At 48.9% G+C, this 22,299-nt stretch overlaps 1 protein-coding gene across 1 annotated transcript; it reads left to right on the top strand.

Annotated features, from left to right (window-relative positions):
- Window positions 1–1,192: 1,192 nt before the first annotated feature.
- On the top strand, window positions 1,193–21,991 carry ADCK5 (aarF domain containing kinase 5). Its single transcript, XM_083449042.1, has 15 exons — window positions 1,193–1,511; window positions 7,696–7,799; window positions 8,118–8,267; window positions 9,277–9,352; window positions 10,203–10,403; window positions 10,604–10,744; window positions 11,706–11,819; window positions 12,982–13,113; window positions 14,740–14,823; window positions 16,510–16,591; window positions 16,754–16,832; window positions 17,539–17,630; window positions 19,435–19,693; window positions 20,606–20,722; window positions 21,535–21,991. Exons 1-15 carry the CDS (start codon window positions 1,494–1,496, stop codon window positions 21,647–21,649), a joined length of 1,764 nt encoding a protein of 587 aa, XP_083305168.1. The 5' UTR covers window positions 1,193–1,493; the 3' UTR covers window positions 21,650–21,991.
- Window positions 21,992–22,299: the final 308 nt, after the last annotated feature.

The raw sequence follows: 22,299 nt of genomic DNA, 5'->3' as shown, positions 1-22,299 counted from the left end.
AAAAGCTCAAGATACACGTTGATCTACCCACACTTAGTTGTTATCTCTGAGAAACATAGAAAATAACAGGATATATTTATTTTTCTTGGGTCAAAAGAGAGTATACCCCTGTTGTAAACAAAATCTGCCCTTCTTCCCTTATGGGGTATCCAAGAGCCCATATAGAGTCCTTAAATAGGAAACCCAGCCAGAAGGGCAGGGTACAAATAATAAATTATTATTATTATTATTATTATTATTATTATTATTATTATTATCCCTATTGGTAGGAGAAAATAACAGAGGCCAAGCAGAGAATATTGAGAAGCAAAGCAGCTAGTAAGCCTGATCTTTATTAAAGCTGTTGCAACAGGGTGCTCCCCTCACACACAGGAGGACAGAGGAGGTGTGCCTGTCTTTATGTAGACATTTTAAATGCCCTGCCCTGGAGCTCAAGATCACCCCTCAAGATGTATGATGTACATCATACATACATCACAGAAAAGGTGGTCTACAGCAGAAATTTGAATGTTGTTGTTTTTCCTGTCTGCCAGGTTATCTGATAATGCCTTATCTCCTTGCCTTTTCTGGTAGTCTGGCCATTCCTTTCAGATGGTAATCACTTAATTCCTGAGACAGTGGGAAGGTTCCCTCACCCCCTCCCTCCTTGCAGAGAAACATTTGGTCAGTTTTGGGAGTCAAAATGGTTTCAGGGACGGTCTTCCTGTGCTGCTCCAGACATTGGTACATTTATGAACATTTATTTTATATATTATATATATATATGACCTTAATTTTTTTATTACACCCCTAAACATTTTTTTAGAAAAAAGCACTAATAATAATAATAATAATAATACAAACCCAGCTGTTTTCTTTTTCTTTTTAAAAAAGTTTTATTGGTTTTCACAATTTTATATTCAACACAATCCTCATGAACACAATGAAAATTCACAAATCCAAATCTCCCCCCCTCCCCCCTCCCTTGACTTCCCTCAACCTCCTCTTTTGGAAACCCAGCCAGATAGGCGGGGTACAAATAATAAATTATTATTATTTAAATATTTGCTACTTCTGCTTCTTTTGATTCCTCGATTTTAAAATCCTTCAACTAAATTATTTTTTATATCCTTACCATTTTCATACCCTACCTTTCCCAAATACACCTTACGTTTTGTTCCTTCCCCAGTTATTCCTCCTCGCCTTGCACACTTATAAGTTTCCTGGTTTCCAAGGCGCTAGTCCTCAGCGCTCCTCCGAAGCTCCGCCCCCTCCCGTGAGGTCATGACGCCGCGTCCAGGAGGCGGGGCTCCATCGGCCCACTCCCGCGAGCCTCCTCCCCATTGGCCGCCGAGGCGCGGCCCCGCCCCCCTCTCCGGCCGCAGCCAATCGGAGCGCGGCTGGGCGGGGGCAGCGCGGCCCGAAGGCTCGGCGGCTTCGGTCGTAGTAGCAGCAGGCGGCGGGCGGCGGCGGAGGTTGGGCGGCCGCCGTGCGGGCAGGAAGGAAGGGGCGCCATGGAGCTGCAGCGGACGGTGAGGAGAACCCTCGACCCCCCTTTCCCCTCACCTCCCCCCTTTCGCGCCCTTTCCCTCAGCAAGGTCGTTACCTCAGCTTTTCCGTGCGGGCGTCTCTTAGGAGCATTACGGTAGCAGCTCCCCCTCCCCGCAGATCTGTTTCAGGCTGCCCCTCTAGGGCTGAATTACGGTAAATCCCCCGCCCGCGTCTCTCCTCGGGGCATTACGGTAGCGCCCCCTTTTTCTGGTGCGCTCATTGCGGGGCATTACGGCAACCCCCCCTTTTCCTGCCCCACTGAATTTATCATATTTATCCCCCCCCTCTCCTTGCAACTGGGGGCTTTTCTCGCCTTTATGCACCCCCGACACCCCCCCCCAGTTGCAAGCATGGCAGGAGTGCCCCTTTGCCATGCACATTACGGTACTTTCTGCCCCCCCCATTCCAGTGTGGGGCTGGGAGTGGGGAGGGGGGGCAGCCCTGATTCTTTCCTGCAGGGGGGAGAAGCTCTCCAGAGCCTGGAGGGGCAGCTCATTGGTTTGGGGGCGAGGAGAACAGAGAACAAGAGTGATAGTAAAAGAGTAAATAAGTAAAAAATAAACAACCAGTTAAATAGTAAATAAGTAAAAAAGTAACAATAGTAAAAAAGGAGCTGGGCTCTTAGGTGCCCCCCCCAACCTGGTGCTCTCTGGATCCCTGTTGAGGCTCAGATCCTGCCCCCCCTTCGTAACTTATTTGATTCATTATTGTATTTTAATATTTTGCTGCAAGCTGCCCAGGGTGGATGGAGAAACCCAGTCAGATGGGTGGGGTAGAAATAATATTTAATAATAATAATAGCAGAGCCTCTCTTTTGCTGGAAGCTGCCCAGGGTGGCTGGGGAAACCCAGCCAGATGGGTCTGGTATTAATAATAATAATAATAATAATAATAATAATAATAAATAGCAGAGCCTCTCTTTTGCTGGAAGCTGCCCAGAGTGGCTGGGGAAACCCAGCCAGATGGGTCTCTTATAAATAATATTTAATAGAAATTTAAATTTAGAAATTTAGAAATAGAAATTTAGAAATTTATTGTCATTGTCCGTATATACACAGTATACACAACAACGAAAATCAAACACCCACCCAAAGACCGGCTTCACATACACATTTGCACGTACCTCCAACACTCTCATCCCATTCAGACATAATCTATAAAACATACATAATCCAGAATATAACATGACCTATTAAAAGCATAACATAATAATAGCAGAGCCTCTCTTCTGCCCAGGGCAGTGCAGCACCTATGCGCCCCTCTCAGGGCGGGTGCCGCAACCCCTGCCTGCCTGTCCAATGGGTGGATGCTGGTGCAGAGGACTGGGGGCCTCAGCGTGGGGTTATTTTTTTGCGGTTTCCTCTTCTTCCTCCGCAGGTGGCACAGTGCCCTTGGCGGATTGGGGAAAGCTGGAAACATTGGCAGAAATGCGGTGGCCCATCCTGTGTGCGGCGCATGAAAACCATGTGTTTTTGTGGCATGCTCCTTTTCCGCCCCCCATATGGAATTTGCTTGCAAATGACTTCGCGGATGTTGTGAAATTACTTTTTCCCAAGCAGGCTCTGCGTTCCACACTGTTCTCCCTCCGTGCTGTTTATTGCCGCTCAGATCTTTGCGCCCGTTCAAAGCTTCTTGAGCAACTCATTCCCAAAACGTGCGCTACACATCAGCCGTTTTCCCAAAGTGGGTGGTGGCGCCACGTGGGACAGTGGGATTTTACTTGGGGGGCTCTAAGAGGCGAGGAGGTGGCAGGAGAGTGTGTGTGCAAGAAGTGCAAATGACTTTGAAAAGCCAGTATCCCCGAATCAGGTCCAAGTATTTTGTTGAATGAAATAGTTTGAACTGATAAATGTGCAATTAATTCTTCCTCTTTTGAATTCTGCTGTGTTATTTTCCTAGCAGATCACACCAACCATTCTGAACCATGCTTGTTTGGTTGTAAGTCGCTTTGGGTTGCCCTGGGCAAAATAGAGCAACGAACACGTTTAGTAAATGGTAACAATTATAGAGTGAGCATCTAATGTTTATTAGATGGGTTTCCCCCCTAAATTGATTTTTGAATTCTAAATTTATTGCTATCCATCTTTTATATTATATTTTATGCTGTTTTCTCTTGCATCAATTGTTTTAAATTTGTTGCTAGCCGCCCTGAGCCCGGTTTTCTGAACCCCAAAGGGCAGGGTATAAATAAAAAAATATTATTACTATTATAGTGGGGGATGGCAGTGGGGACGAGTTAATGGAACCCAAGGGTGGTCTGAAAAAGTTTGGCAACCGCTGCTAGATCCTTTCAGCTGTTTGTCCGGCTGTCAGCTGTGCTTTCTTCCAGCCTTGAGATGTTCCCAGCGTGAGGAAGAGTCAAGACCCCTCTTGTCCCTGCGCTGCTTTCCTGCCTGCAAGGACAAACTGTGGGCGTGAGGCTGGAGGCAGAAAGGGCCACCCAGAGATCTTGCAATCTTGGGCTTGACCTGGTTTTTTCCAGCGCAGCGGGAAGATTTTCTGGGGACGAATGCCCCCCACCCGGTATCTGTGGAGTGGGGCCTCCAGAGGGCAGGGTTGCTAGGATCTTCCCAGGACGTGGCTGGCATGTGCTGAGGTTGACTCATAGAATAGTAGAGCTGGAGGGGACCCAAGGGTCATCTAGTCCAACCCTCTGCAATGCAGGAATCTCAGCTATAGCATCAATGACAGCCAACCTCTGCTTTAACATTGCCATGGTAGAAGAATCCACAATCTTCCACTTCTTGCTGTCAGTTCTTCCTGATGTTTAGTCGGAATCTCCTTTCCTGTAACTTGAAGCCATGGGTCCGAGTCCTACCCTCCAGAATCAAGGAAAACAAGCTTTCTGCATCCTACATGTGACATCCCTTGAGATATTATTATTATTATTATTATTATTATATAATTTATTATTTATGCCCGGCCCATCTGGCTGGGTTTCCCTAGCCTCTCTGGGCGGCTTTCAACAGAATATTAAAATACAATAGTCTATTAAACATTAAAAACTTCCCCAAACAGGGCTGCCTTCAGATGCCTTCTAAAAGTCAGATAGTTGTTTATTTCCTTGACATCTGGTGGGAGGGTGTTCCACAGTGAGGGAGCCACTACCGAGAAGGCCCTCTGCCTGGTTCCCTGAGCTGCCCTCACAGCATCCTCCATAGTTATGGTTTCTGCCTGTGCCTTGAATTTGCAGCTTTTCAGAACGGTGATTGTAAGTGTTTGCGCTTGATCCAACTCCTTTCCTCCTCCTGCCCATTCCTTTTTTCCTTTTGTGTCGTGTCTTTTTTATTATTATTAAAGATGGTGAACCAGTAGGCCAGGATTGTCTCAGAGCTAAGTTTTCGTAAGCCACCCCAAGAAGCTTTCCAGTGACGAAAAGCACATAAATGCTGCAAATAAAATAAAATAGCCGATTGCTGATGTGAGGAGGCCCAGAATGGTCTTGGGGAACTGTGTCTGGCGTGGTGGTTCAGGGACCTGGTGCGAGCTTGGAAGGCGCCACTCAAGCCCCAACTCTTACGAATACTCCTTTGGTGCCTTTAGGCAAGCTTCTCTTCTCTCTGCCTCAGTCTTCCCAATCTGCGAAATGGGAGCAATCCCGTTTGCCTCTCTTTCCAGGGTGCTGCAAGGATTGCCGAACCCAACCTTTGGACACCTTTTGCACACCAGCGTGCAGGTTGCCAGTCCCTGTATCGCCATCAACTACGCATTTGCAGAGGGACCTTTGCTCTGTGTATTTGCTGCTTATCAGCTTTCTAAAAACGCTTTGCAGATGGTTTGAGATCTGATGGGAGAGGAAGGCGGCAGCCTGCAAGCTAGCCTGGCCCTCTCCTTGGCCTGGTCTGTTGTCCTGTAGATGTTCTCTCTGATATAAAGGCCACTGTCCTTGCTAGCTGCCTCCATCCCTGGGAATGAGAACAGGAGGCCAAGGTCCTCCCCAACCGCTCTCTTGTCTCCATGTCCCCCTGCGCCAGCAAGTTATTTTCTTTAAAAAAATAATATATATATTTTTAGTTTTCAAAAGTTCACACACATCACCATCGCCAATGTTTAATTTATCCATTGACTTCCCACCGCCCCCTCCGTGATGTTTATCTATCGATGCTGCATATTTTAACTTACAATACTCCATATATACATCCTAAATTATTAGCCTTCATGTCATTCTACCGTTGCTGCTCTTTCAAATCCTGCTTGTGTTTTCATGCAACGATAATAGTTCTTTAGATGTTGAACATGAACACGAAATTTATTACGGTCAGAGACCAGCTTGAGAAACGCAGATGGAACTACAATCCCAATAGCAAAACAAACATTTAAAAGAATATACAACAATGGATTTTATTTTATTTATTTTTTCCTCAATTTTTTTTATTGGTTTTCAGATTTATCGCATAAAAAAGAAACAAGAAAAAAGAAAAACATTGCAATACACACAAAAACACACACATAAAAAAGGATTTTTACTTCCAAATCCTAATTTCATTATATTGATAACTGACTTCCTCAAATCCCCTCTAACTGAATTTCATTATGTGACCTGTTTAGCAGTTCTGCAAATTCATATTTCTAATAATAATAACTTCTTTCATTTACTAACTTCTTCTCCGTTATTAATATTCTAATCCTTAATATTTATTAACAACGTATTCTTATTCTACCCCTAAGCCTAATTATTACGTCCAAGAAATTTCTCTTTATCTTAAAGGTAAAGGTAAAGGAACCCCTGCCCGTACGGGCCAGTCTTGCCAGACTCTAGGGTTGTGCGCTCATCTCACTCTATAGGCCTGGAGCCAGCGCTGTCCGCAGACACTTCCGGGTTACGTGGCCAGCGTGACAAGCTGCATCTGGAGAGCCAGAGCCGCACACGGAAACGCCGTTTACCTTCCCGCCAGTAAGCGGTCCCTATTTATCTACTTGCACCCGGGAGTGCTTTCGAACTGCTAGGTTGGCAGGCGCTGGGACCGAACAACGGGAGCGCACCCCGCCACAGGGATTCGAACCGCCGACCTTTCGATCGGCAAGCCTAGGCGCTGAGGCTTTTACCCACAGCGCCACCCGCGTCCCTCTCTTTATCTTATGTTACAATATTTAGCCAAATATTCTTAAAAATTCTTCCAATCTTCTTGTGTCTCCTCTTCTTTCTGGTCGCGGATTCTTCCGGTCAGGTCGGCCTACAACAACAATGGATTTTAAGTTTAAAAGTGCGATAGGCATATAAACGCATAAAAGCTTCTTTAGCTGTTCTACAAAAGGTTCCCGGTCCTCAAAGAACGCTTTGCCATTTCGACCTCCGGTTTTTGCTTTTAGCTTTGCCGGTTCTGCTTAATCCATCCTTTCCATGGGCTGTTCTTCCTTCATCGAAACCTCTTTCCATTTTCGAGTGTGCAATATTCTTGCTGCTGTCGCTGCATACATAAAAAAATTAACCAATGTGCCCACAAGTTTCCATCTGAGAGCACAGGCTTTGGAGAGCTGGGTTTGACATTGCTTGCACCCACATTCACCCCGAAACCTCGGCTGCCCTCACGGCCTAGGACCCTCATACCTACAGGACCACCTGTCCCATTATGCCCCGCAGAGGTCCCTAAATAGCAACACCCTCGAGGTCCCGGGCCCTAAGGAAGTCAGATTAGCCTCAACCAGAGCCAGGGCCTTTTCAGCACTGGCTCCAGCCTGGTGGAACGCTCTGCCTCATGAGACCAGGGCCCTGCAGGATCTGATTTCTTTCCGCAGGGCCTGTAAGACAGAGTTGTTCCGCCTGGCCTTTGGCTTGGAATCCACTTGATTCCCTCCCTCTCTTTCCTTTTCCCTTTCTCCTTCTATGATGGAACTCCTATTTGGGGACTTCCCTGGCTTTTTTCTGGCCCACGTAGGACCAGTCTGGATAGTTGGCCTTGGTGAAGACTTGACGTTTCATCCCAAAAAAGTTTTTGACTTGAGTTTCTACTGAAATACGGCTGCATTTTAATGTTGTACTTTAATCTTGTTTTTAAGTTGTATTTTAATCAACTGTTTTTATACCTGGTGTTAGCCGCCCTGAGCCCATTCTTGGCTGGGGAGGGTGGGGTATAAATAAAAATTATTATTATTATTAGGGTGGGCCTTCCTTCCCTGGGGCTCTCAGCCATGCTAAGCCTCTCTCTCTCTCCTCTGATTCCTAAGGTCCAGATCTGCCGCTTTCACCTGCTGCTCTTACGGCGCAAGAAGACCCCTTGGCTGATCTCTGCCCCCCAGTGCAGGCAGCGCTCCGATTCCCAGCCATCCAGGTATACCTCCTCCAGATGTTTAGGAATCCAGATGTCAGTAGTCCCAAACTCCTGAAGGCCGCCAGGTTGGCCAAAGCCATCCCAGATTTGTAGAGCTGGCTGGGACCCCAAGGGCCATCTAGTCCAACCCCCTGCCATGCAGGTGCCCCCAACGGGTTGGGCTAGATGATCGCTGGGGGTCCCTTCCAACTCTGCAGTGCTGTCTAACGTGCTTTGCTTTTCAATGGATGGGGAAGGGGAGGTTTCTGTGCGGAATGAGGGCCAGGTGTTTGGGGGGTGTTGCTGTGGGTCTCTGCTCACGCCTCTGCCCCACTACAGCTCTCGTCGACAGAGGGGGCTGCTGAAGAAGGCGTTCCTGGGGCTGTCCGTGGGCCTCCCCCTCGCAGCTGGGATCCGCTACTGGATGGCCGAGACGCCGGAACGGCGAAGGATGAGGCTGCTGGTCGAGGGACTGGGGCGCTTTACCAGGTGGCTGACGACACGCCCTTTCCCAGAGAGGGAAGGATTTTGTTTAATTAATTGATTGCATTTATATCCTGCCTTCTTTGCTCCAAAGGAGCTCAAGGTGGCTGTCCCTCATTCTCACCTTCCCCTTTTAGCCTCACAACAACCTTGCAAGGGAGGGACGCTTGGCTGGGAGGGAGGGGCCCTGAGTTATTTTTTTCAGGTGATGCTAAGGTCCGCATATATTTACAGTGGTACCTCTGGTTGCAAATGGGATCCGTTCCGGAGGCCCGTTCGCAACATGAAAAGAGTGCAACCCGCAGTGGCGCGTTTGCACACCCGTGGGTTGCGATCCGCCGCTTCTGCACATGCACATAATGTCATTTTGCGCTTCTGCGCATGCGTGAGCGGCAAAACCCGGAAGTAACCCTTTCCGGTACTTCCGGGTCGCCGCAGGACGTAACCTGAAGGAACGTAACATGAAGCAAACGTAACATGAGGTATGAATATACCAAAAGCGAAAGTCACAAGTCCTGAATTTTCCCCCTATTTGGGGGCAATTGAGGTTCCGGCAGCCGTTAGCATCCATGTCAAGAGTTTCTGAGAGCTGAACCCTTTCAGCTGATTATCCCATAGATTCAAAACAGAGCTGCGGCGAAGTTGCAGTGAGATGTTTGAGTATTTTGGACGTTTCTCGACAATCCGTTGCCCAGAATTTGAATCCCTGTGGGCAGTCCCACCATAGCTGAGAAAAGTGCCTATTTTCCCACAACCCTTTATCAACAGTTCTGTGGGCAAGTTGTCGCGTTGTCCCGTTCCATCCTTATAGGATTTTCATAGAACACACTCTCACGTAAACCAAGACTGACCTAAGATGATTCAGATGGCCATCGCCCATCCCATTTAGAATCCCAAATTTGTACGGACAGATCTTTCTCGCACTCAAGTTTGAGGCCTAACAGCGGACCAGAAGAAACACCTACTAATTCTGTCGGGTGCCGAACGGTAACCTGCCTTTTCCTCTCTCGCAAAGGTCCTTGCAGTTGGGAATCCAGATCTCCCTGGATTACTGGTGGACGCACCACATCTCGTTGCGGGGCCTGGACGAGGTACAGTTCCCTGCTGTTTCTCTCTGAAGCTCTGAGCCATTCAAAGGAGCCCAGCCAGCTCTCAACTAGGGCCAGGGCCTTTTCAGTACTGGCCCCGACTTGGTGGAACGCTCTGTCCCAAGAGACTAGGGCCCTGCAGGACTTGACATCTCTTCAGGGCCTGCAAGACGGAGCTGTTCTGCCTGGCCTTTGGTTTGGACTCAGTCTGACCCTTATGTTTCCCTCCCTTTACAGTTTTGATCTATGGGCTACTTTTAAAATGAGGCTGCATTTTAAATTATATTTTAACTTGTATTTTAAATTGGTGGTTTCCCCCCCTATTATGTTTTTACTGTAATTTTACTGGTGTTAGCCGCCCTGAGCCTGGCTCTGGCCGGGGAGGGCGGGGTATAAGTAAATAATAATAATAATAATAATAATAATAGACAAACAGCCTTGAGAGGCCCAGAAGGGTCGGGTCTCAGTGGGGCAGGGGAGCTGGGTTCATCGCCCTGAGGGTTTCCTTGCCGGATGCTTAATGCAGGGGAACGGGGTGGCAAAGGGAGTCCTAGAATCACAGAACTGTAGAGTCAGAAGGAACCCCGAGGTCATCCAGTCCAACCCCCTGCCATGCAGGAAGATGCAGCTGTCCCACACGGGGATCGAACCTGCAACCTTGGCGTTATCAGAACTCTGACCAACCTCTATATCTAATGCTTTGAATGCCACCTCTGGGCCCAAAAGGATCTCAAGGTGACTTCCAAGACATTGGGGGTCCACCAGCTGTGTCCAAAGGGCTTCAGGCGTACCCCCTGCCCCAGCCTCAGGGCCGCCAGTTTCCGACCCCTTTCCCCCTCTTCCCTGTCGTCAGAACAGCCCAGGGTACAAGACCGTCCTCTCGGAATGCCACCAGCGGGCGGCTGACAGCATCGTCCGCGGCGCCATCCGGAATGGGGGCCTCTACGTCAAGCTGGGCCAAGGCCTGTGTGCCTTCAACCACCTGCTGCCCCCGGAGTACATCAACACCCTGCGCACGTTGGAGGACCGCGCCCTCACCCGCGGCTACAAGGAGGTAAAGCAAGTTTGCTGCCATTCCTCCCACCGCGGGCTCGGCTGGGTGGGAGCTGGAGTCCAGCCGCTTCAATCAGTTGCTTTGCTTTTTTACAATCGGCCGGCAAATGACTCTTGTGAAATGAATAAGTGGAATGAGCAAGCTCTCTAGCGGGCAAGGCTGGCCAAAGCCGGCTTAAGCGTCTTCCTCATTGTCTGCAGGTGGACGAACTCTTCCTGGAGGATTTCAAAGCCAAGGCGGACCAGCTGTTCCTGGAATTCGACTACCAGCCGATCGCCGCTGCCAGCTTGGCCCAGGTGCACCGGGCGAAGCTCCATGACGGCACCCCGGTGGCTGTGAAGGTCCGTGGCTGTGCTGCATCCCCCCCCCCCCATTACAGTGGTCTCTTGGTTCTCAAACTTAATCCGTTCTGGAAGTCCATTTCAAACCAAAGCATTCCAAACCCAAGGCTCACATTAGAAGGTAATGCAAAATGGAATAATCCATTCCAGACTTTTAAAAACAATCCCGAAAACAGCAATTTAACATTAATTTTAGTATCCAGCGATACCATTGATCCATCAAATGAAAGCAATAATCAATGTACAGTGGTACCTCGGGTTAATTCGTTCCGGAGGTCCGTTCTTAACCTGAAACTGTTCTAAACCTGAAGCAGCACTTTAGCTAATGGGGCCTCCTGCTGCTGCCGTGTGATTTCTGTTCTCATCCTGAAGCAAAGTTCTTAACCTGAGATACTATTTCTGGGTTAGCGGAGTCTGTAACCTGAAGCGTCTGTAAACCAAGGTACCACTGTACTGTACTATAAAATAAACAAGCTATTATTGTAGATGATAAAAGTTATTTTTTTCTTACCTGCACTGATGATAGTCATTGTTTGGATGGGGGGCTTTTATCTATTTCCACAGTCACGCAATTGTTCAATCAGTAGCTGAACTGGGCTCCACACAGTCGCAAAAACAAATTAACCGAAAAAGCCCCAAAAACAAAAACACAAAATAAATAGCAAAAACAAAAGCGCCAAACTTAATCTGTTCCGGAAGTCCGTTTGACTTCTGAAATGTCCGAAAACCAAGGCGCAGCTTCTGATTGGTGCAGGCACCCTGGAAACGACAGCCAACAGCTGCATCAAACATTCAGCTTCCGAAAAATGTTCAAAAACCGGAACTCTTCTGGGTTTTCGGTGTTTGAGAACCAAGGCATTTGAGAACCAAGGTACCACTGTGCTCTCGGAAGGCCTTGTGGGGCAGCTGTGGGGTTCTGCCGCCCCAGATTCCCAGTCTCTCCCTTTCCGCCCCTTTGTAGGTCCAGTACATTGACTTGCGGGACCGGTTTGACGGAGACATTCGCACGCTGGAGTTCCTGCTGCAGATTGTGGAGCTGATGCACCCTAGCTTTGGGTTCAGCTGGGTCTTGAAGGTCGCCGTGCTGGGCTTTTAGCTGGGGGGTGGGTGGTTCCCCTCCTGTTTCCCCCACTGATCGCCACGGGAGGGGGCGGGAATTGGGAGAACTGGCGGGTGGAAGTGGCGGGTGGAAGGAATGTTCCCTGGAGCAGCAGGGCTTCTGAAGGCTGGTTGCTGGAGCCACAGGATTGGGAGGGGCTCTTGCACCCGAATCCTGCTTGCAAGGGGCATCTGGTTGGCCACTGTGAAGACAGGATGCCGGTCTACATGGGGCCTGATCCAGCAGGGTTCTTCTTAGGGAGGTCTCTTGAGATAGCAGAGCCTCCATGCCCAGGGACACTCTACCTCTGAATTCCGGATAATAGGGAACAATAGGAAATACTGTTGTGCTCAGGTTGTGCTTGAGAGTTTCCCACAGGCATCTGGTCGGCCCCCGTGAGGACAGGACAGGTGTAGATGTGGCCCCCATTGGCCTGATCTAGCTGGTTCCTCCTATGTTCTTAAGTAGTGACAGCCTCCAACCTGAATGGCTTTATTATTATTATTATTTATTGAGTTTATATATCGCCCAGTCAACATCTGATGATCTCCTTCTACCGGTCCACAACAGAAAGTGTCCTTTCAGACTGCATCACGGTGTGGGATGCTGGTTTGACATCAGCTGATAGGAAGTGCCTACAGAGGGTGGGGAATACAGCACAAGATATTATGGGCTGTCCCGTGAATCCGCTGGATGAAATAGCGGAAGGACGTTGCCTTAGGAGACTGAGGAAAATTCTCAGGGATGATTCACACCCTGGCCGGTGCTTTCTTGATCTCAGGCAGAAGATATAGAAGCAGAATTAGTTGCACCAACAGGGTAAAGAACAGCTTCTATCCGGGGACTGCTGAATGAAAAGATAACAACAGGGCAACTGACTTATGGGTTCGGTGGGTGTGCGTCAGTAAACGAGGGGAATTAAGACTAAGAGAGCTGAGTGGGGGGCGATCGTGTAATCTCACTGTAGACAAGTTGTACAAGTGACAATAAAGTATTTCAAACTATACCCAGAGGTCTCAGGGCAGCTCACAGAAAAGATCACAGCATATATAATCAGAATGAAAACAACAACCCAATAACACGCACCTCCCGTAAAGCTCCCTGACCCCCCTTCAAAGCCCCCCTTCTCGCCCCCCAGGACCTGAAGGACACGCTGGCCCAGGAGCTGGACTTTGAGAACGAGGCGCGCAATTCGGAGCGCTGCGCCCAGGAGCTGAAGCACTTTGACTTTGTGGTGGTTCCTCGGGTCTACTGGGAGAGAAGCAGCAAGGTGCGTCTCTGCGCATGGCGGCAGGATGTGGCGGCGAGGGAGGTGTCTGTGTGTGTTTGTGTATAAAAGAGCCTTTGATGGCTGGAGGTGGGGAAGCAGAGAAAGGAATGAGATTGGGGAAGGAACCTGGCCGCTTCCAGCCCAAGCGAGTGAAATCATTGGGGGGGGGCTGTATTCTTACTCCCCCCCCCCATGCCAGCTGAAAGAGCATCTCCGCCATCCCCAACCTGGTGCCACTTCAGGGGTTTTGGTTTCCAAGTTGCATCGGCATCAGGCAGCCCTGCTGGAGGGCACCAGCTTGGGGAAGCCCGCCCTCTGTGCACCCCCCCCCACCCCAGCTAAGACAAGTACATTTTCTGCATTAATGTGTGTGTTGAAAATACCAGCTTCGGGTCATTGCCGCTTTACATCTTCTTGGGGTTCCAGGTAGCGTCCCCACAAACACCTGAGCAGGACTGACCAATATTTGCGTGTGACTCCTGCTTTGCAGCGGGTTGAGCTAGATGACCTCTGGGGCACCCTTCCAATTCTCTGATTGGCAACCCAGTTAGATGGGCAGCATATAATTATTATTATTTTATTATTATTATATTATTTTTATTTTATTTTCTGCGGAAATAGAATTTTTATTTTTATTTATTCTATATCTGTGCTGCATTTCACTTGCATGAGTCGCAAAGTGGCGTACACGCAATAAATAATAACACTGGAAGCCATCACAGTAAAGGTAAAGGGACCCCTGACCATTAGGTCTAGTCATGGCTAACTCTGGGGTTGCGGCGCTCATCTCGCTTTACTGGCCAAGGGAGCAGGCATACAGCTTCCAGCTGGCGAACCAGAGCAGCGCACAGAAACGCCCTTTACCTTCCCGCTGGAGTGGTACCTATTTATCTACTTGCACTTAGACGTGCTTTCGAACTGCTAGGTGGGCAGGAGCAGGAACCTAGCAAAGGGAGCTCACCCCGTTGCGGGGATTCAACCCACCGACCTTCTGATCGGCACATCCTAGGCTCTGTGGTTTAACCCACAGCGCCACCCACATCCCTATAAGCCATCACAATTACACCAGAAATCATATTTATGGGAGGTGGGGCAAGGCAGGTGAGAAAAGCCCTTGCTCGAGGGTCACCAGCAAGTCCCGTTTCCCTAATGGCTCTGGGCCTAAAATTCAGATACGTTTAAAGAAGATTGGACAATGTTTATTGACTATATGGGAAATAATTGTGTACAGCTGAGAATGCTGACAGCATTAAGATAAATTCAGCAGGGTAAATAAGTTTTGATGGATGCAATAGTGGAATACTGAATGGTATAGTTTTTGTAAAATATGCAGGGATTTATGATATGTAAAATGAACTGTGGAAGGAGAAGAAGGGAAGTCATTGATATCTTAAGGGTGTGAAATTAGTATTTTAAATTGTAGAACAGAAAATAATTTAATAATGATGATGATGATAATGATAATAATAATAATAATAATAATAATAATAATAATAATAATATCAGATCCCGCTCCCTCTCGGGGCCTAAGCAGTCCATGACTCAGGTTGGAAAGCAAAACAGGGCTGTGCATGCTGCTCTCTGGCTATATTTGACATCCTCTTTCCTTTCTCTCTCTGCCCCAAGAGGGTCCTGACAGCTGATTTCTACGACGGCTGCAAAGTCAACGACATGGAGGGCATCAAGAGGCGAGGCCTGCATGCCAAGGACGTAAGTGGGTGGAGGGGCAGCACCAGGGGGGCAGGACGGAGGGAAAGGGCGGGCAACAGCAGAGGCTCCGTCCCACGCTGGCTTGAACAGCTTGCCTCCTTCATGCACCACCTGAGAGGCAGCAGCATCTTCGCTTCACGGCCTCGGAGGGAGCGGTGGGGTGTATTTGTATGTATTTTATGCAGAACTCGGAAGCGGCCTTCCTGCCGGATCAGGCTGGACATCCATTTAGGCCAGTGTGGACTCCCCTGATGGGTAGAAGCCGTGGCAGATCTTGCAAGCTTCAGGGCAGATAAGAGAAATCCCTCCTTCACTCATCGCCTGATCCAGCAGGATTATGTCCTTTTCATCACCCTTTTCTCTGCACGCAGAAGTTCCAGGTCCAAACTATATGCTACGCTCCTCCTCCTCCAAATCCTAGAATCCTGGGCTGTTGTCTCCTCTTGATGGGCAGCTGCAACCATCTGGGTCTTCCCCAACACTGGCTCCTTTCAACTGAAGGCGCCCGGGATTCCACCTTGGAACGTCTGCATGCAGACTAATGGGCCCCGTCCCTGAGCGATGATTCCTCCCCACTCGTTTAAATCTCCCTTGCATTCAAATCTGTGCTTCCCAGACTTTTGGGAACCACCGCCGCCCCCCTTGGTTCCATATCTCATCCCCTTTGTTTCCCAAGCTTTTGGAAGCATTGTTCGGAATAGCAGTTTGCAGGATCCAGCAAGGAAGATGAAAGCACAATAAGGTTCAGAACCGCGAATTGCACATTCAAAATGTTGCATTCCGAAGGCGAAGGAAAGGATTGGACCCTGATTAAAAAAAAACAAAACACGAGGCTTAGCCAGCAAGACTCTGGGAGAGGAAGTGCCAGCAATAATCTGTCACACCCTGGCCCAGGTCCCTTTTATTAACAAAAGAACTTTTAGCGCAGCGCTTGTAAGAACCGATCAGATTTCCTCTGAGCATTTAAAAAAAACTACCACGTGGGTACAAAGTACCTTTTAACTACAAGGACTACTTTGAGCATGCATACATGTTTTAGAGCAAAGAAAGCAGGAATCAAGGAGGAATGCTTTTAGCAGAACCCCGGAGGTCATAAACAGGCAGGAAAGAAGGAAGGATGGCAAGGAAAGAGTATTTACCATCTCCTTGTGAACTCTCTTCCTGGCCCTTAAGATCTACCTAAAGATTAACAAACTACATCAAAGTTACCTACTGTCTTTATGACCCAGGATGCCCTGTGAAGCAACTGGCCTGTGTTTCAGAATGCTTATGCGTGCCTGTCAGGCAGAGAAAATGGGCAGAGATGCAGGGGCTTGTGGGATTCAATCAGAAACTATTGTCAATGACTCTAACCCAGTCAACGCAATGCTTTCACTGTTGACACAAAGGCTTGCTTCATTTTTCAGAATTCCTCATAGCAATCCCACCTGACCCCCCCACAAAAGCCAGTTAAAACCATTTAGTTTAGTTATTTCAACAGAATTGATGAACTTGATGCAGCAACACTAGCTCTCCAAAGTCCGAAAGGCTTTTGCGCCTTCATTGCCCCCCTTTCCTCTTAGCACCCCCCTCAGGTAAGTTGAGGTGGGGGGTTGCCTCTTAATATTGGGGGTGGAGAGGGTTTGCCTGTGCTCATGCAGAGGCCTGGGCTTCCCCATCATCCTGCCCTCCTGTGTTGTCTTTCAGGCCGCACAAAAGTTGGTCCAGGCATTTGCGGAACAGATCTTCCTCACCGGATTCATCCATGCCGATCCCCACCCAGGAAACGGTACAGAGGGCTGCATCGATTAATTTGTTGTTCATCGCCCTGAGCCTGGTTTTCTGAACCGGGAAGGGCGGGGTATAAACAAAAAAATTATTATTTATTTATTTATAACTGAGGAGAGAAGCATCTTCACCACCTGCCTCCCTCCTTCCCCTTGTCTCTCAGTACTGGTACAGAAAGGACCTGACGGAAAGGTGCAACTCATCCTCCTTGATCACGGCTTGTACGAGATCCTTCACGAGAAGTAAGTCAGGACAAGGACCTGAGTAATTTCGGGGAGCGGGGGCTGGCTGGTGCAATAGCATCCCACTTGGATGTGGTGTGTGTCCCCCCCTGCCTTTTGGGGAGCTAAATATGTTTTTATTCCATTTTACAATGTATATAAAAACAGAGAGAGCGGCTTATAACAGCAGGTGGGAGTTAGGTTCTAGTGTTTTGCCAAAACCTCAAATTGTACGTGATTTTCTCCGTTATCGTTATATCCCAGAGTGATCGGTGTCAGCGTCCAGTATAAAGACCAGGACTAGCTGCCTGAGAAACAGTTTCTACCCAAATGCGATTTTGGTTTTAAACGCATTGTAAGGAGTCTGTAGGGGAGTATATTGTATTTAAAAATGGGGTATCAGAGTTTTTAGGAGGCTAACCAGGTTGGGATAGCTGGGATAGCAGGCTTGTTGGTTTTTGAATGTCTTATGTACATTTTTCAATTTCATTGTTCTGTATGGGACAATGACAATAAAGATGTATTGTATCATATAGGATTTTGACTTGTTTTGCATTGACCGTTTGAGCTGCCAAGCTCATAGATAAGACCAGTTCTTCTGACGATGTATCTCCATTGCTAGCAGGTGTCCCATCTTGAGCCAGTGTTAGTCTGTTTCCCCAAAAGGCCTTTCCGGTGTTGGCTCCCTGGCAAGCTCTTGTGATTTTTTTCTCTCCGTCTCTTCCAGCGAACGGGAAGCGCTGTGCAAATTGTGGCACGCGATCATCTTGCACGATGATGCCGGCATGCAGATGTACTCCAAGCAGCTGGGTGTGAAAGGTGAGGGGGCAGCTGGGAGCTGCTGGGGGGGGGCAGCCTTAAGGGTCTCCCAGTCAGCAGGTAGAATCCTGCCCCTTTTACACACATGCACACACACTGGCTGAGTGTCGCGTTCCCCATGGATTTTATGTTTCTTTGAATGGGAGGTGCTGATTATTATTATTTACAGTGGTACCTTGGTTTAAGAACAGCCCTGTTTACGAACTATTCGGTTTACGAACTCCGCAAAACCGGAAGTAGTGTTCTGGTTTGCGAACGTTACCTCGGTCTACGAACGGAATCCAAACTGTGGAAGGGCACCGGCAGCAGGAGACCTCATTAGGGAAAGCGCACCTCAGTTTAAAAACAGCTTTGGTTTAAGAATGGACTTCCGGAATGGATTAAGTTCGTAAACCAAGGTACCACTATTCTTTTATTCTTTATACCCCACCCATCTGGCTCGGTTTCTCCAGGCACTCTGGGCGGCTAACAGCATATATAAAACATAGTAAAATATCACACATTAAAAATTTCCCTAAACAGGGCTGCCTTCAGATGTCTTCTAAATGTCAGATAGTTGTTTATTTCTTTGACATCTGGTGGGAGGGCGTTCCACAGGGTGGGTGCCACTACTGAGAAGGCCCTCTGCCTGGTTCCCTGCAACCTCACTTCCTGCAGCAAGGGAACCGCCAGAAGGCCCTCGGAGCTGGACCTCAGTGTCTGGGCTGGACGATGGGGGTGGAGACGCTCCTTCAGGTATACTGGGCCGAGGCCATTTAGGGCTTTCAAGGTCAGCACCAACACTTTGAATTGTGCTCGGAAACGTACTGGGAGCCAATGTAGGTCTTTCAAGACCGGTGTTATGTGGTCTTGGCGGCCACTCCCAGTCACCAGTCTAGCTGCCGCATTCTGGATTAGTTGTAGTTTCCGGGTCACCTTCAAAAGTAGACATAACCAGAGCATGCACCACTCTGGCAAGACAGTCAGGGTCTTAGCCTGCATACCAGACAGAGCTGGTAGACACCTGCTCTGCACGCAGCTCCCATGGAAGGTAAGGAGAATAGGTTCCGTGTGCATTTCCTCCCTGTTCCTAGCTAATTTGGAAATGAGAAAGCGGATGTGGGTTTTCCTCCCTCCCTCATAACAGAACCCCAAAGAGGGTTATCCAGCAAAGCTGAACATTGGAAGAATGTGGTCCCTCGCCCAGCACAGGGTTACGCCGTTGGGTTTGCTCCCAGAAGAATACACCTTTTTGTGTATACAGTGGATGCTCGGGTTGCGAACGTGATCCATGCGGGATGCACGTTTTCAACCCGCAGCATTCGCAACCTGCATCTGCGTACGCGCAGGTTGCGATTCGGCGCTTCTGCGCATGCGCAAAGTGCAATATAGCACTTCTGCGCATGTGCAACTGCCGAAACCCAGAAATAACCCATTCCGGTACTTCTGGGTTTCGGCGGTCCGCAACCCAAAAAAATGCAACCTGAAGCGGCTGTAACCCGAGGTATGACTGTACTTGGAACGGAACCCCTGAATAAAATGTGAATAATTGTTTTGGAGAGGCCAGCTTTAGGCTTGCTTCTCTCCTTAACAGTATTATGATCCCCGGGACGTAGATGGGCTAGTTTTCCTGAAGGCGCCGGCCTCCGTTCCTGGCAGAGGCGAGATCTGACTTGAGCCACTTCCCGCTTTCCAGGGGGTTAGACCAGATGGCCCTTGGGAGTTCCTTTCTGCCTCTACGGTTTCTCCTGCCTTTGCACCGTCGCCCTGTGCTCCACGTGGGCGTGACCCCTGGCACCTAAGCTCCTCCCCTCCCCTCCCCCAGCCCAGGATTACTTCCTGTTCTGCGAGATGCTGCTGCAGCGGCCAATCAACATGGCTCAGCTGGTGCTGTCCAACGTGCTGACTCGCGAGGAGACGGCCTACATGCAGGACATGGCCAAGAACCACTTTGACCGCATCATGCAGGTGCTGAAGGACCTGCCCCGCTCCATGCTGCTCGTCTTCCGCAACATCAACACCGTCCGGGGCATCAACGTGGCCTTGGGGACCCCCGTGGACCGATACTACATCATGGCCCACAGGTGAGGGGGTGGGACGCCTTGGAGCCAGTGGCTGGAAACCACTGGGAGAGAATCCTCTTGTGCCCTGATCCTGCTTGGTTTCCCAGAATGGGCATCTAGTTCAGCCGCTGTGAGAGCAGGAGGCTGGACTAGATGCCCCCCCCCCCCCCGGCCTGATCCAGCAGCCATCTCTTATGCCTTTAATAATAATAATAATAAATTACTTATATCCCACCCTCCCCAGCCGAAGCCGGGCTCAGAGCGGCTAACAGCAATAGAAGTAACACAGCATTCTAAAATCAATATTCTAAAATCAATTCAAGATCAAATGGCAACCACTGGGCAAGAGTTCTGTGAGGATTACCAAAGGAGGGGGTCAGGCTGTGCCTCGGCCAAAGGCCTCGTGGAACAGCTCTGTCTTGCAGGCCCTGCAGAAAGATGTCAAGTCCCGCAGGGCCCTGGTCTCTTGGGATGGAGCGTTCCGCCAGATCGGGGCCACAGCCGAAAAAGCCCTGGCTCTGGTTGAGGCCAGCCTAACCTCCCTGTGGCCTGGGACCTCCAAGATGTTTGAAGACCGTAAGGTCCTCCGTGGGACATACCAGGAGAGGCGGTCCCGTAGGTACGAGGGTCCTAGGCCGTATAGGGCTTTGAAGGTTAAAACCAGCACCTTGAACCTGATCCTGTATTCCACCGGGAGCCAGTGCAGCTGGTATAGTACCGGATGAATGTGATCTCGCAGCGAAGACCCGTAAGGAGTCTCGCCACGGCATTCTGCACCCGCTGGAGTTTCTGGGTCAGTCTCAAGGGCAGCCCCACGTAGAGCGAGTTACAATAATCAATACAATAATTTATGCCCTGCGTGATTCTTGCTCCCTGCAACCCCCCCAGCAAACACCACCAGGATTCAGACTCTGGTGTCTGTCTCTTTTAAAGTGCGGTGAGATGCTGGAGTCACATGATTAGCCAAAGATCTGGAGGGATCAACAACATCTTCTTCGTTCGCTGGATCCGTGCGGCCTGGAACACCTTCGTGTTTGAGTTTTCGCTCAGGTAAGGTGTGTGTGTGTGTGTGTGTGTGTGTGTGTGTGTTTGCGTGCCCCCAAATATTGAGCTGGGAGCCCTGGCAAACGACGCCTACCTCCTGTCAATTTAAATAACCAACCCTGTCCCTTATGCAAACTGTTGCTCTCCAGCTGTTGGACCAAAACTTACAGCCAGCCCTGCTGCGCTGGCTGGAGATTATGGGATTCACAGTCAAGCATCATCTGCTTTCATGACGGCTGCTGAATTTCAAAACTCTGTAGAAAAAGACAGTCACGGAACCGAGAAATTGCACAAAACGAATGAAATACCGTGAAAATCCCTGAAACGAGAAGTAATCGATTATATATGTTATCTTGTGGAAATCAACTAAATAATAAAAATCAAAAAGTTTAAGGAAAAAATTAGAAAAACCTAAAATTGAACAAAGTCTTAGTGGGATGCCGGCTACAAACCTCGTTTCATTGAACTATTCAGTTTCCTCAGAATAGTCCTCAATCCTTTATTACTGCTCATTGCTTCACCTAGGTTGAGCTGGGATTATAATACTTCAGAATTTTTGGGAGTTCTACCCCCCTTTTTTGAATTTTGGTCATTTAAGGTTTATGATTTTTCTGTTTCCTTCCGAGGAAACTGAATAGTTCAGTGAAAGGAGGTTTGTATTTTATCTTCATAAGATAATATTTCTGGTCGATTACTTCTCGTTTCAGGGATTTTCACGGTATTTCATTTGTTTTTTGGTATTTCAAATCTCTGGCTCAGTTACTGGCTGACATCTTTTTGTCTCTCTTTCCACCACCACCCTAAAAAAACCAAACCAGGTTCCAGGTCACTGCCATAAGGCTCACTACCTCTGTCCTGCGCTTCCTGGCTTTTGTTGGCTTCCTGAAGGACAGCAAGAAGCCGGGGGAAATCTACGAGTTCCTGAAGGCATAGAGGGACTGCTGCTACGACCTTCTGCCATAGGCTGGCTGGATCGCAGCCTCCAGGCCCGAGGATGGCCGAAGGCCTGTCCAGCTTGATCCAACACCAGGTGCTTTTCATGCCTGCAGAGGAGAACAAGGTGCTCTCCCACTTTTCTATCAAAAAAATTACCGGTGAGAAATGCAGGACCTGATCCAGCCCCTCTGCAGTCATCTGTTAGGCAGAACCAGCGCAAGGGTGGGCTGCAGCCTTCCTGCACCTCAGATTCTGCTAGCAGCAGGGCTGAAGGGGAGCCACGTTCCCAACTCCTTGCAGCAAACAGCTTGTGATAATAAACGCCCAGTTTTTATCCTCTGTTGGTATCGTCTGTTGGCTCAAAGTCTGGTGGGGACGCTTCCCCACACGTAGCTTGAAATTTAATATAGAATGGATTGGGAGAGAGACAGAGACCAGGGAGGGAGGCCTGTTATGGCCAACTTGCTCCACAGGGGAGGAGGGTGCGATGAGTTCATCTGATGACAAAGCAAATTGGGTTTCTCTGGATGTGAAGAGGTTGGGCGTAGCGTCGCAGCATAGTCTCTCGCCCAATAGTCTTGTAGGAAGAACTTTCTGGTGGTGAGAGCTGTTCAGCAGCAGAGCCGGTTGCCGCTCCTTCATTGGAG

Source organism: Podarcis tiliguerta, assembly GCF_965153285.1.
Source record: "Podarcis tiliguerta genome assembly, chromosome: 7".
In the NCBI taxonomy this organism is placed as follows: Eukaryota; Metazoa; Chordata; class Lepidosauria; order Squamata; family Lacertidae; genus Podarcis; species Podarcis tiliguerta.
The sequence above is the reverse complement of the archived record's forward strand: the minus strand, read 5'-3'. Positions and strand labels throughout refer to the sequence as shown.

Coding starts and splice junctions, on each gene's coding strand:
- ADCK5 (XM_083449042.1), top strand. Junction 16,592..16,753: donor CGATCCCCACCCAGGAAACG/GTACAGAGGGCT, acceptor CTTGTCTCTCAG/TACTGGTACAGAAAGGACCT. Junction 19,694..20,605: donor TACTACATCATGGCCCACAG/GTGAGGGGGTGG, acceptor TCTCTTTTAAAG/TGCGGTGAGATGCTGGAGTC.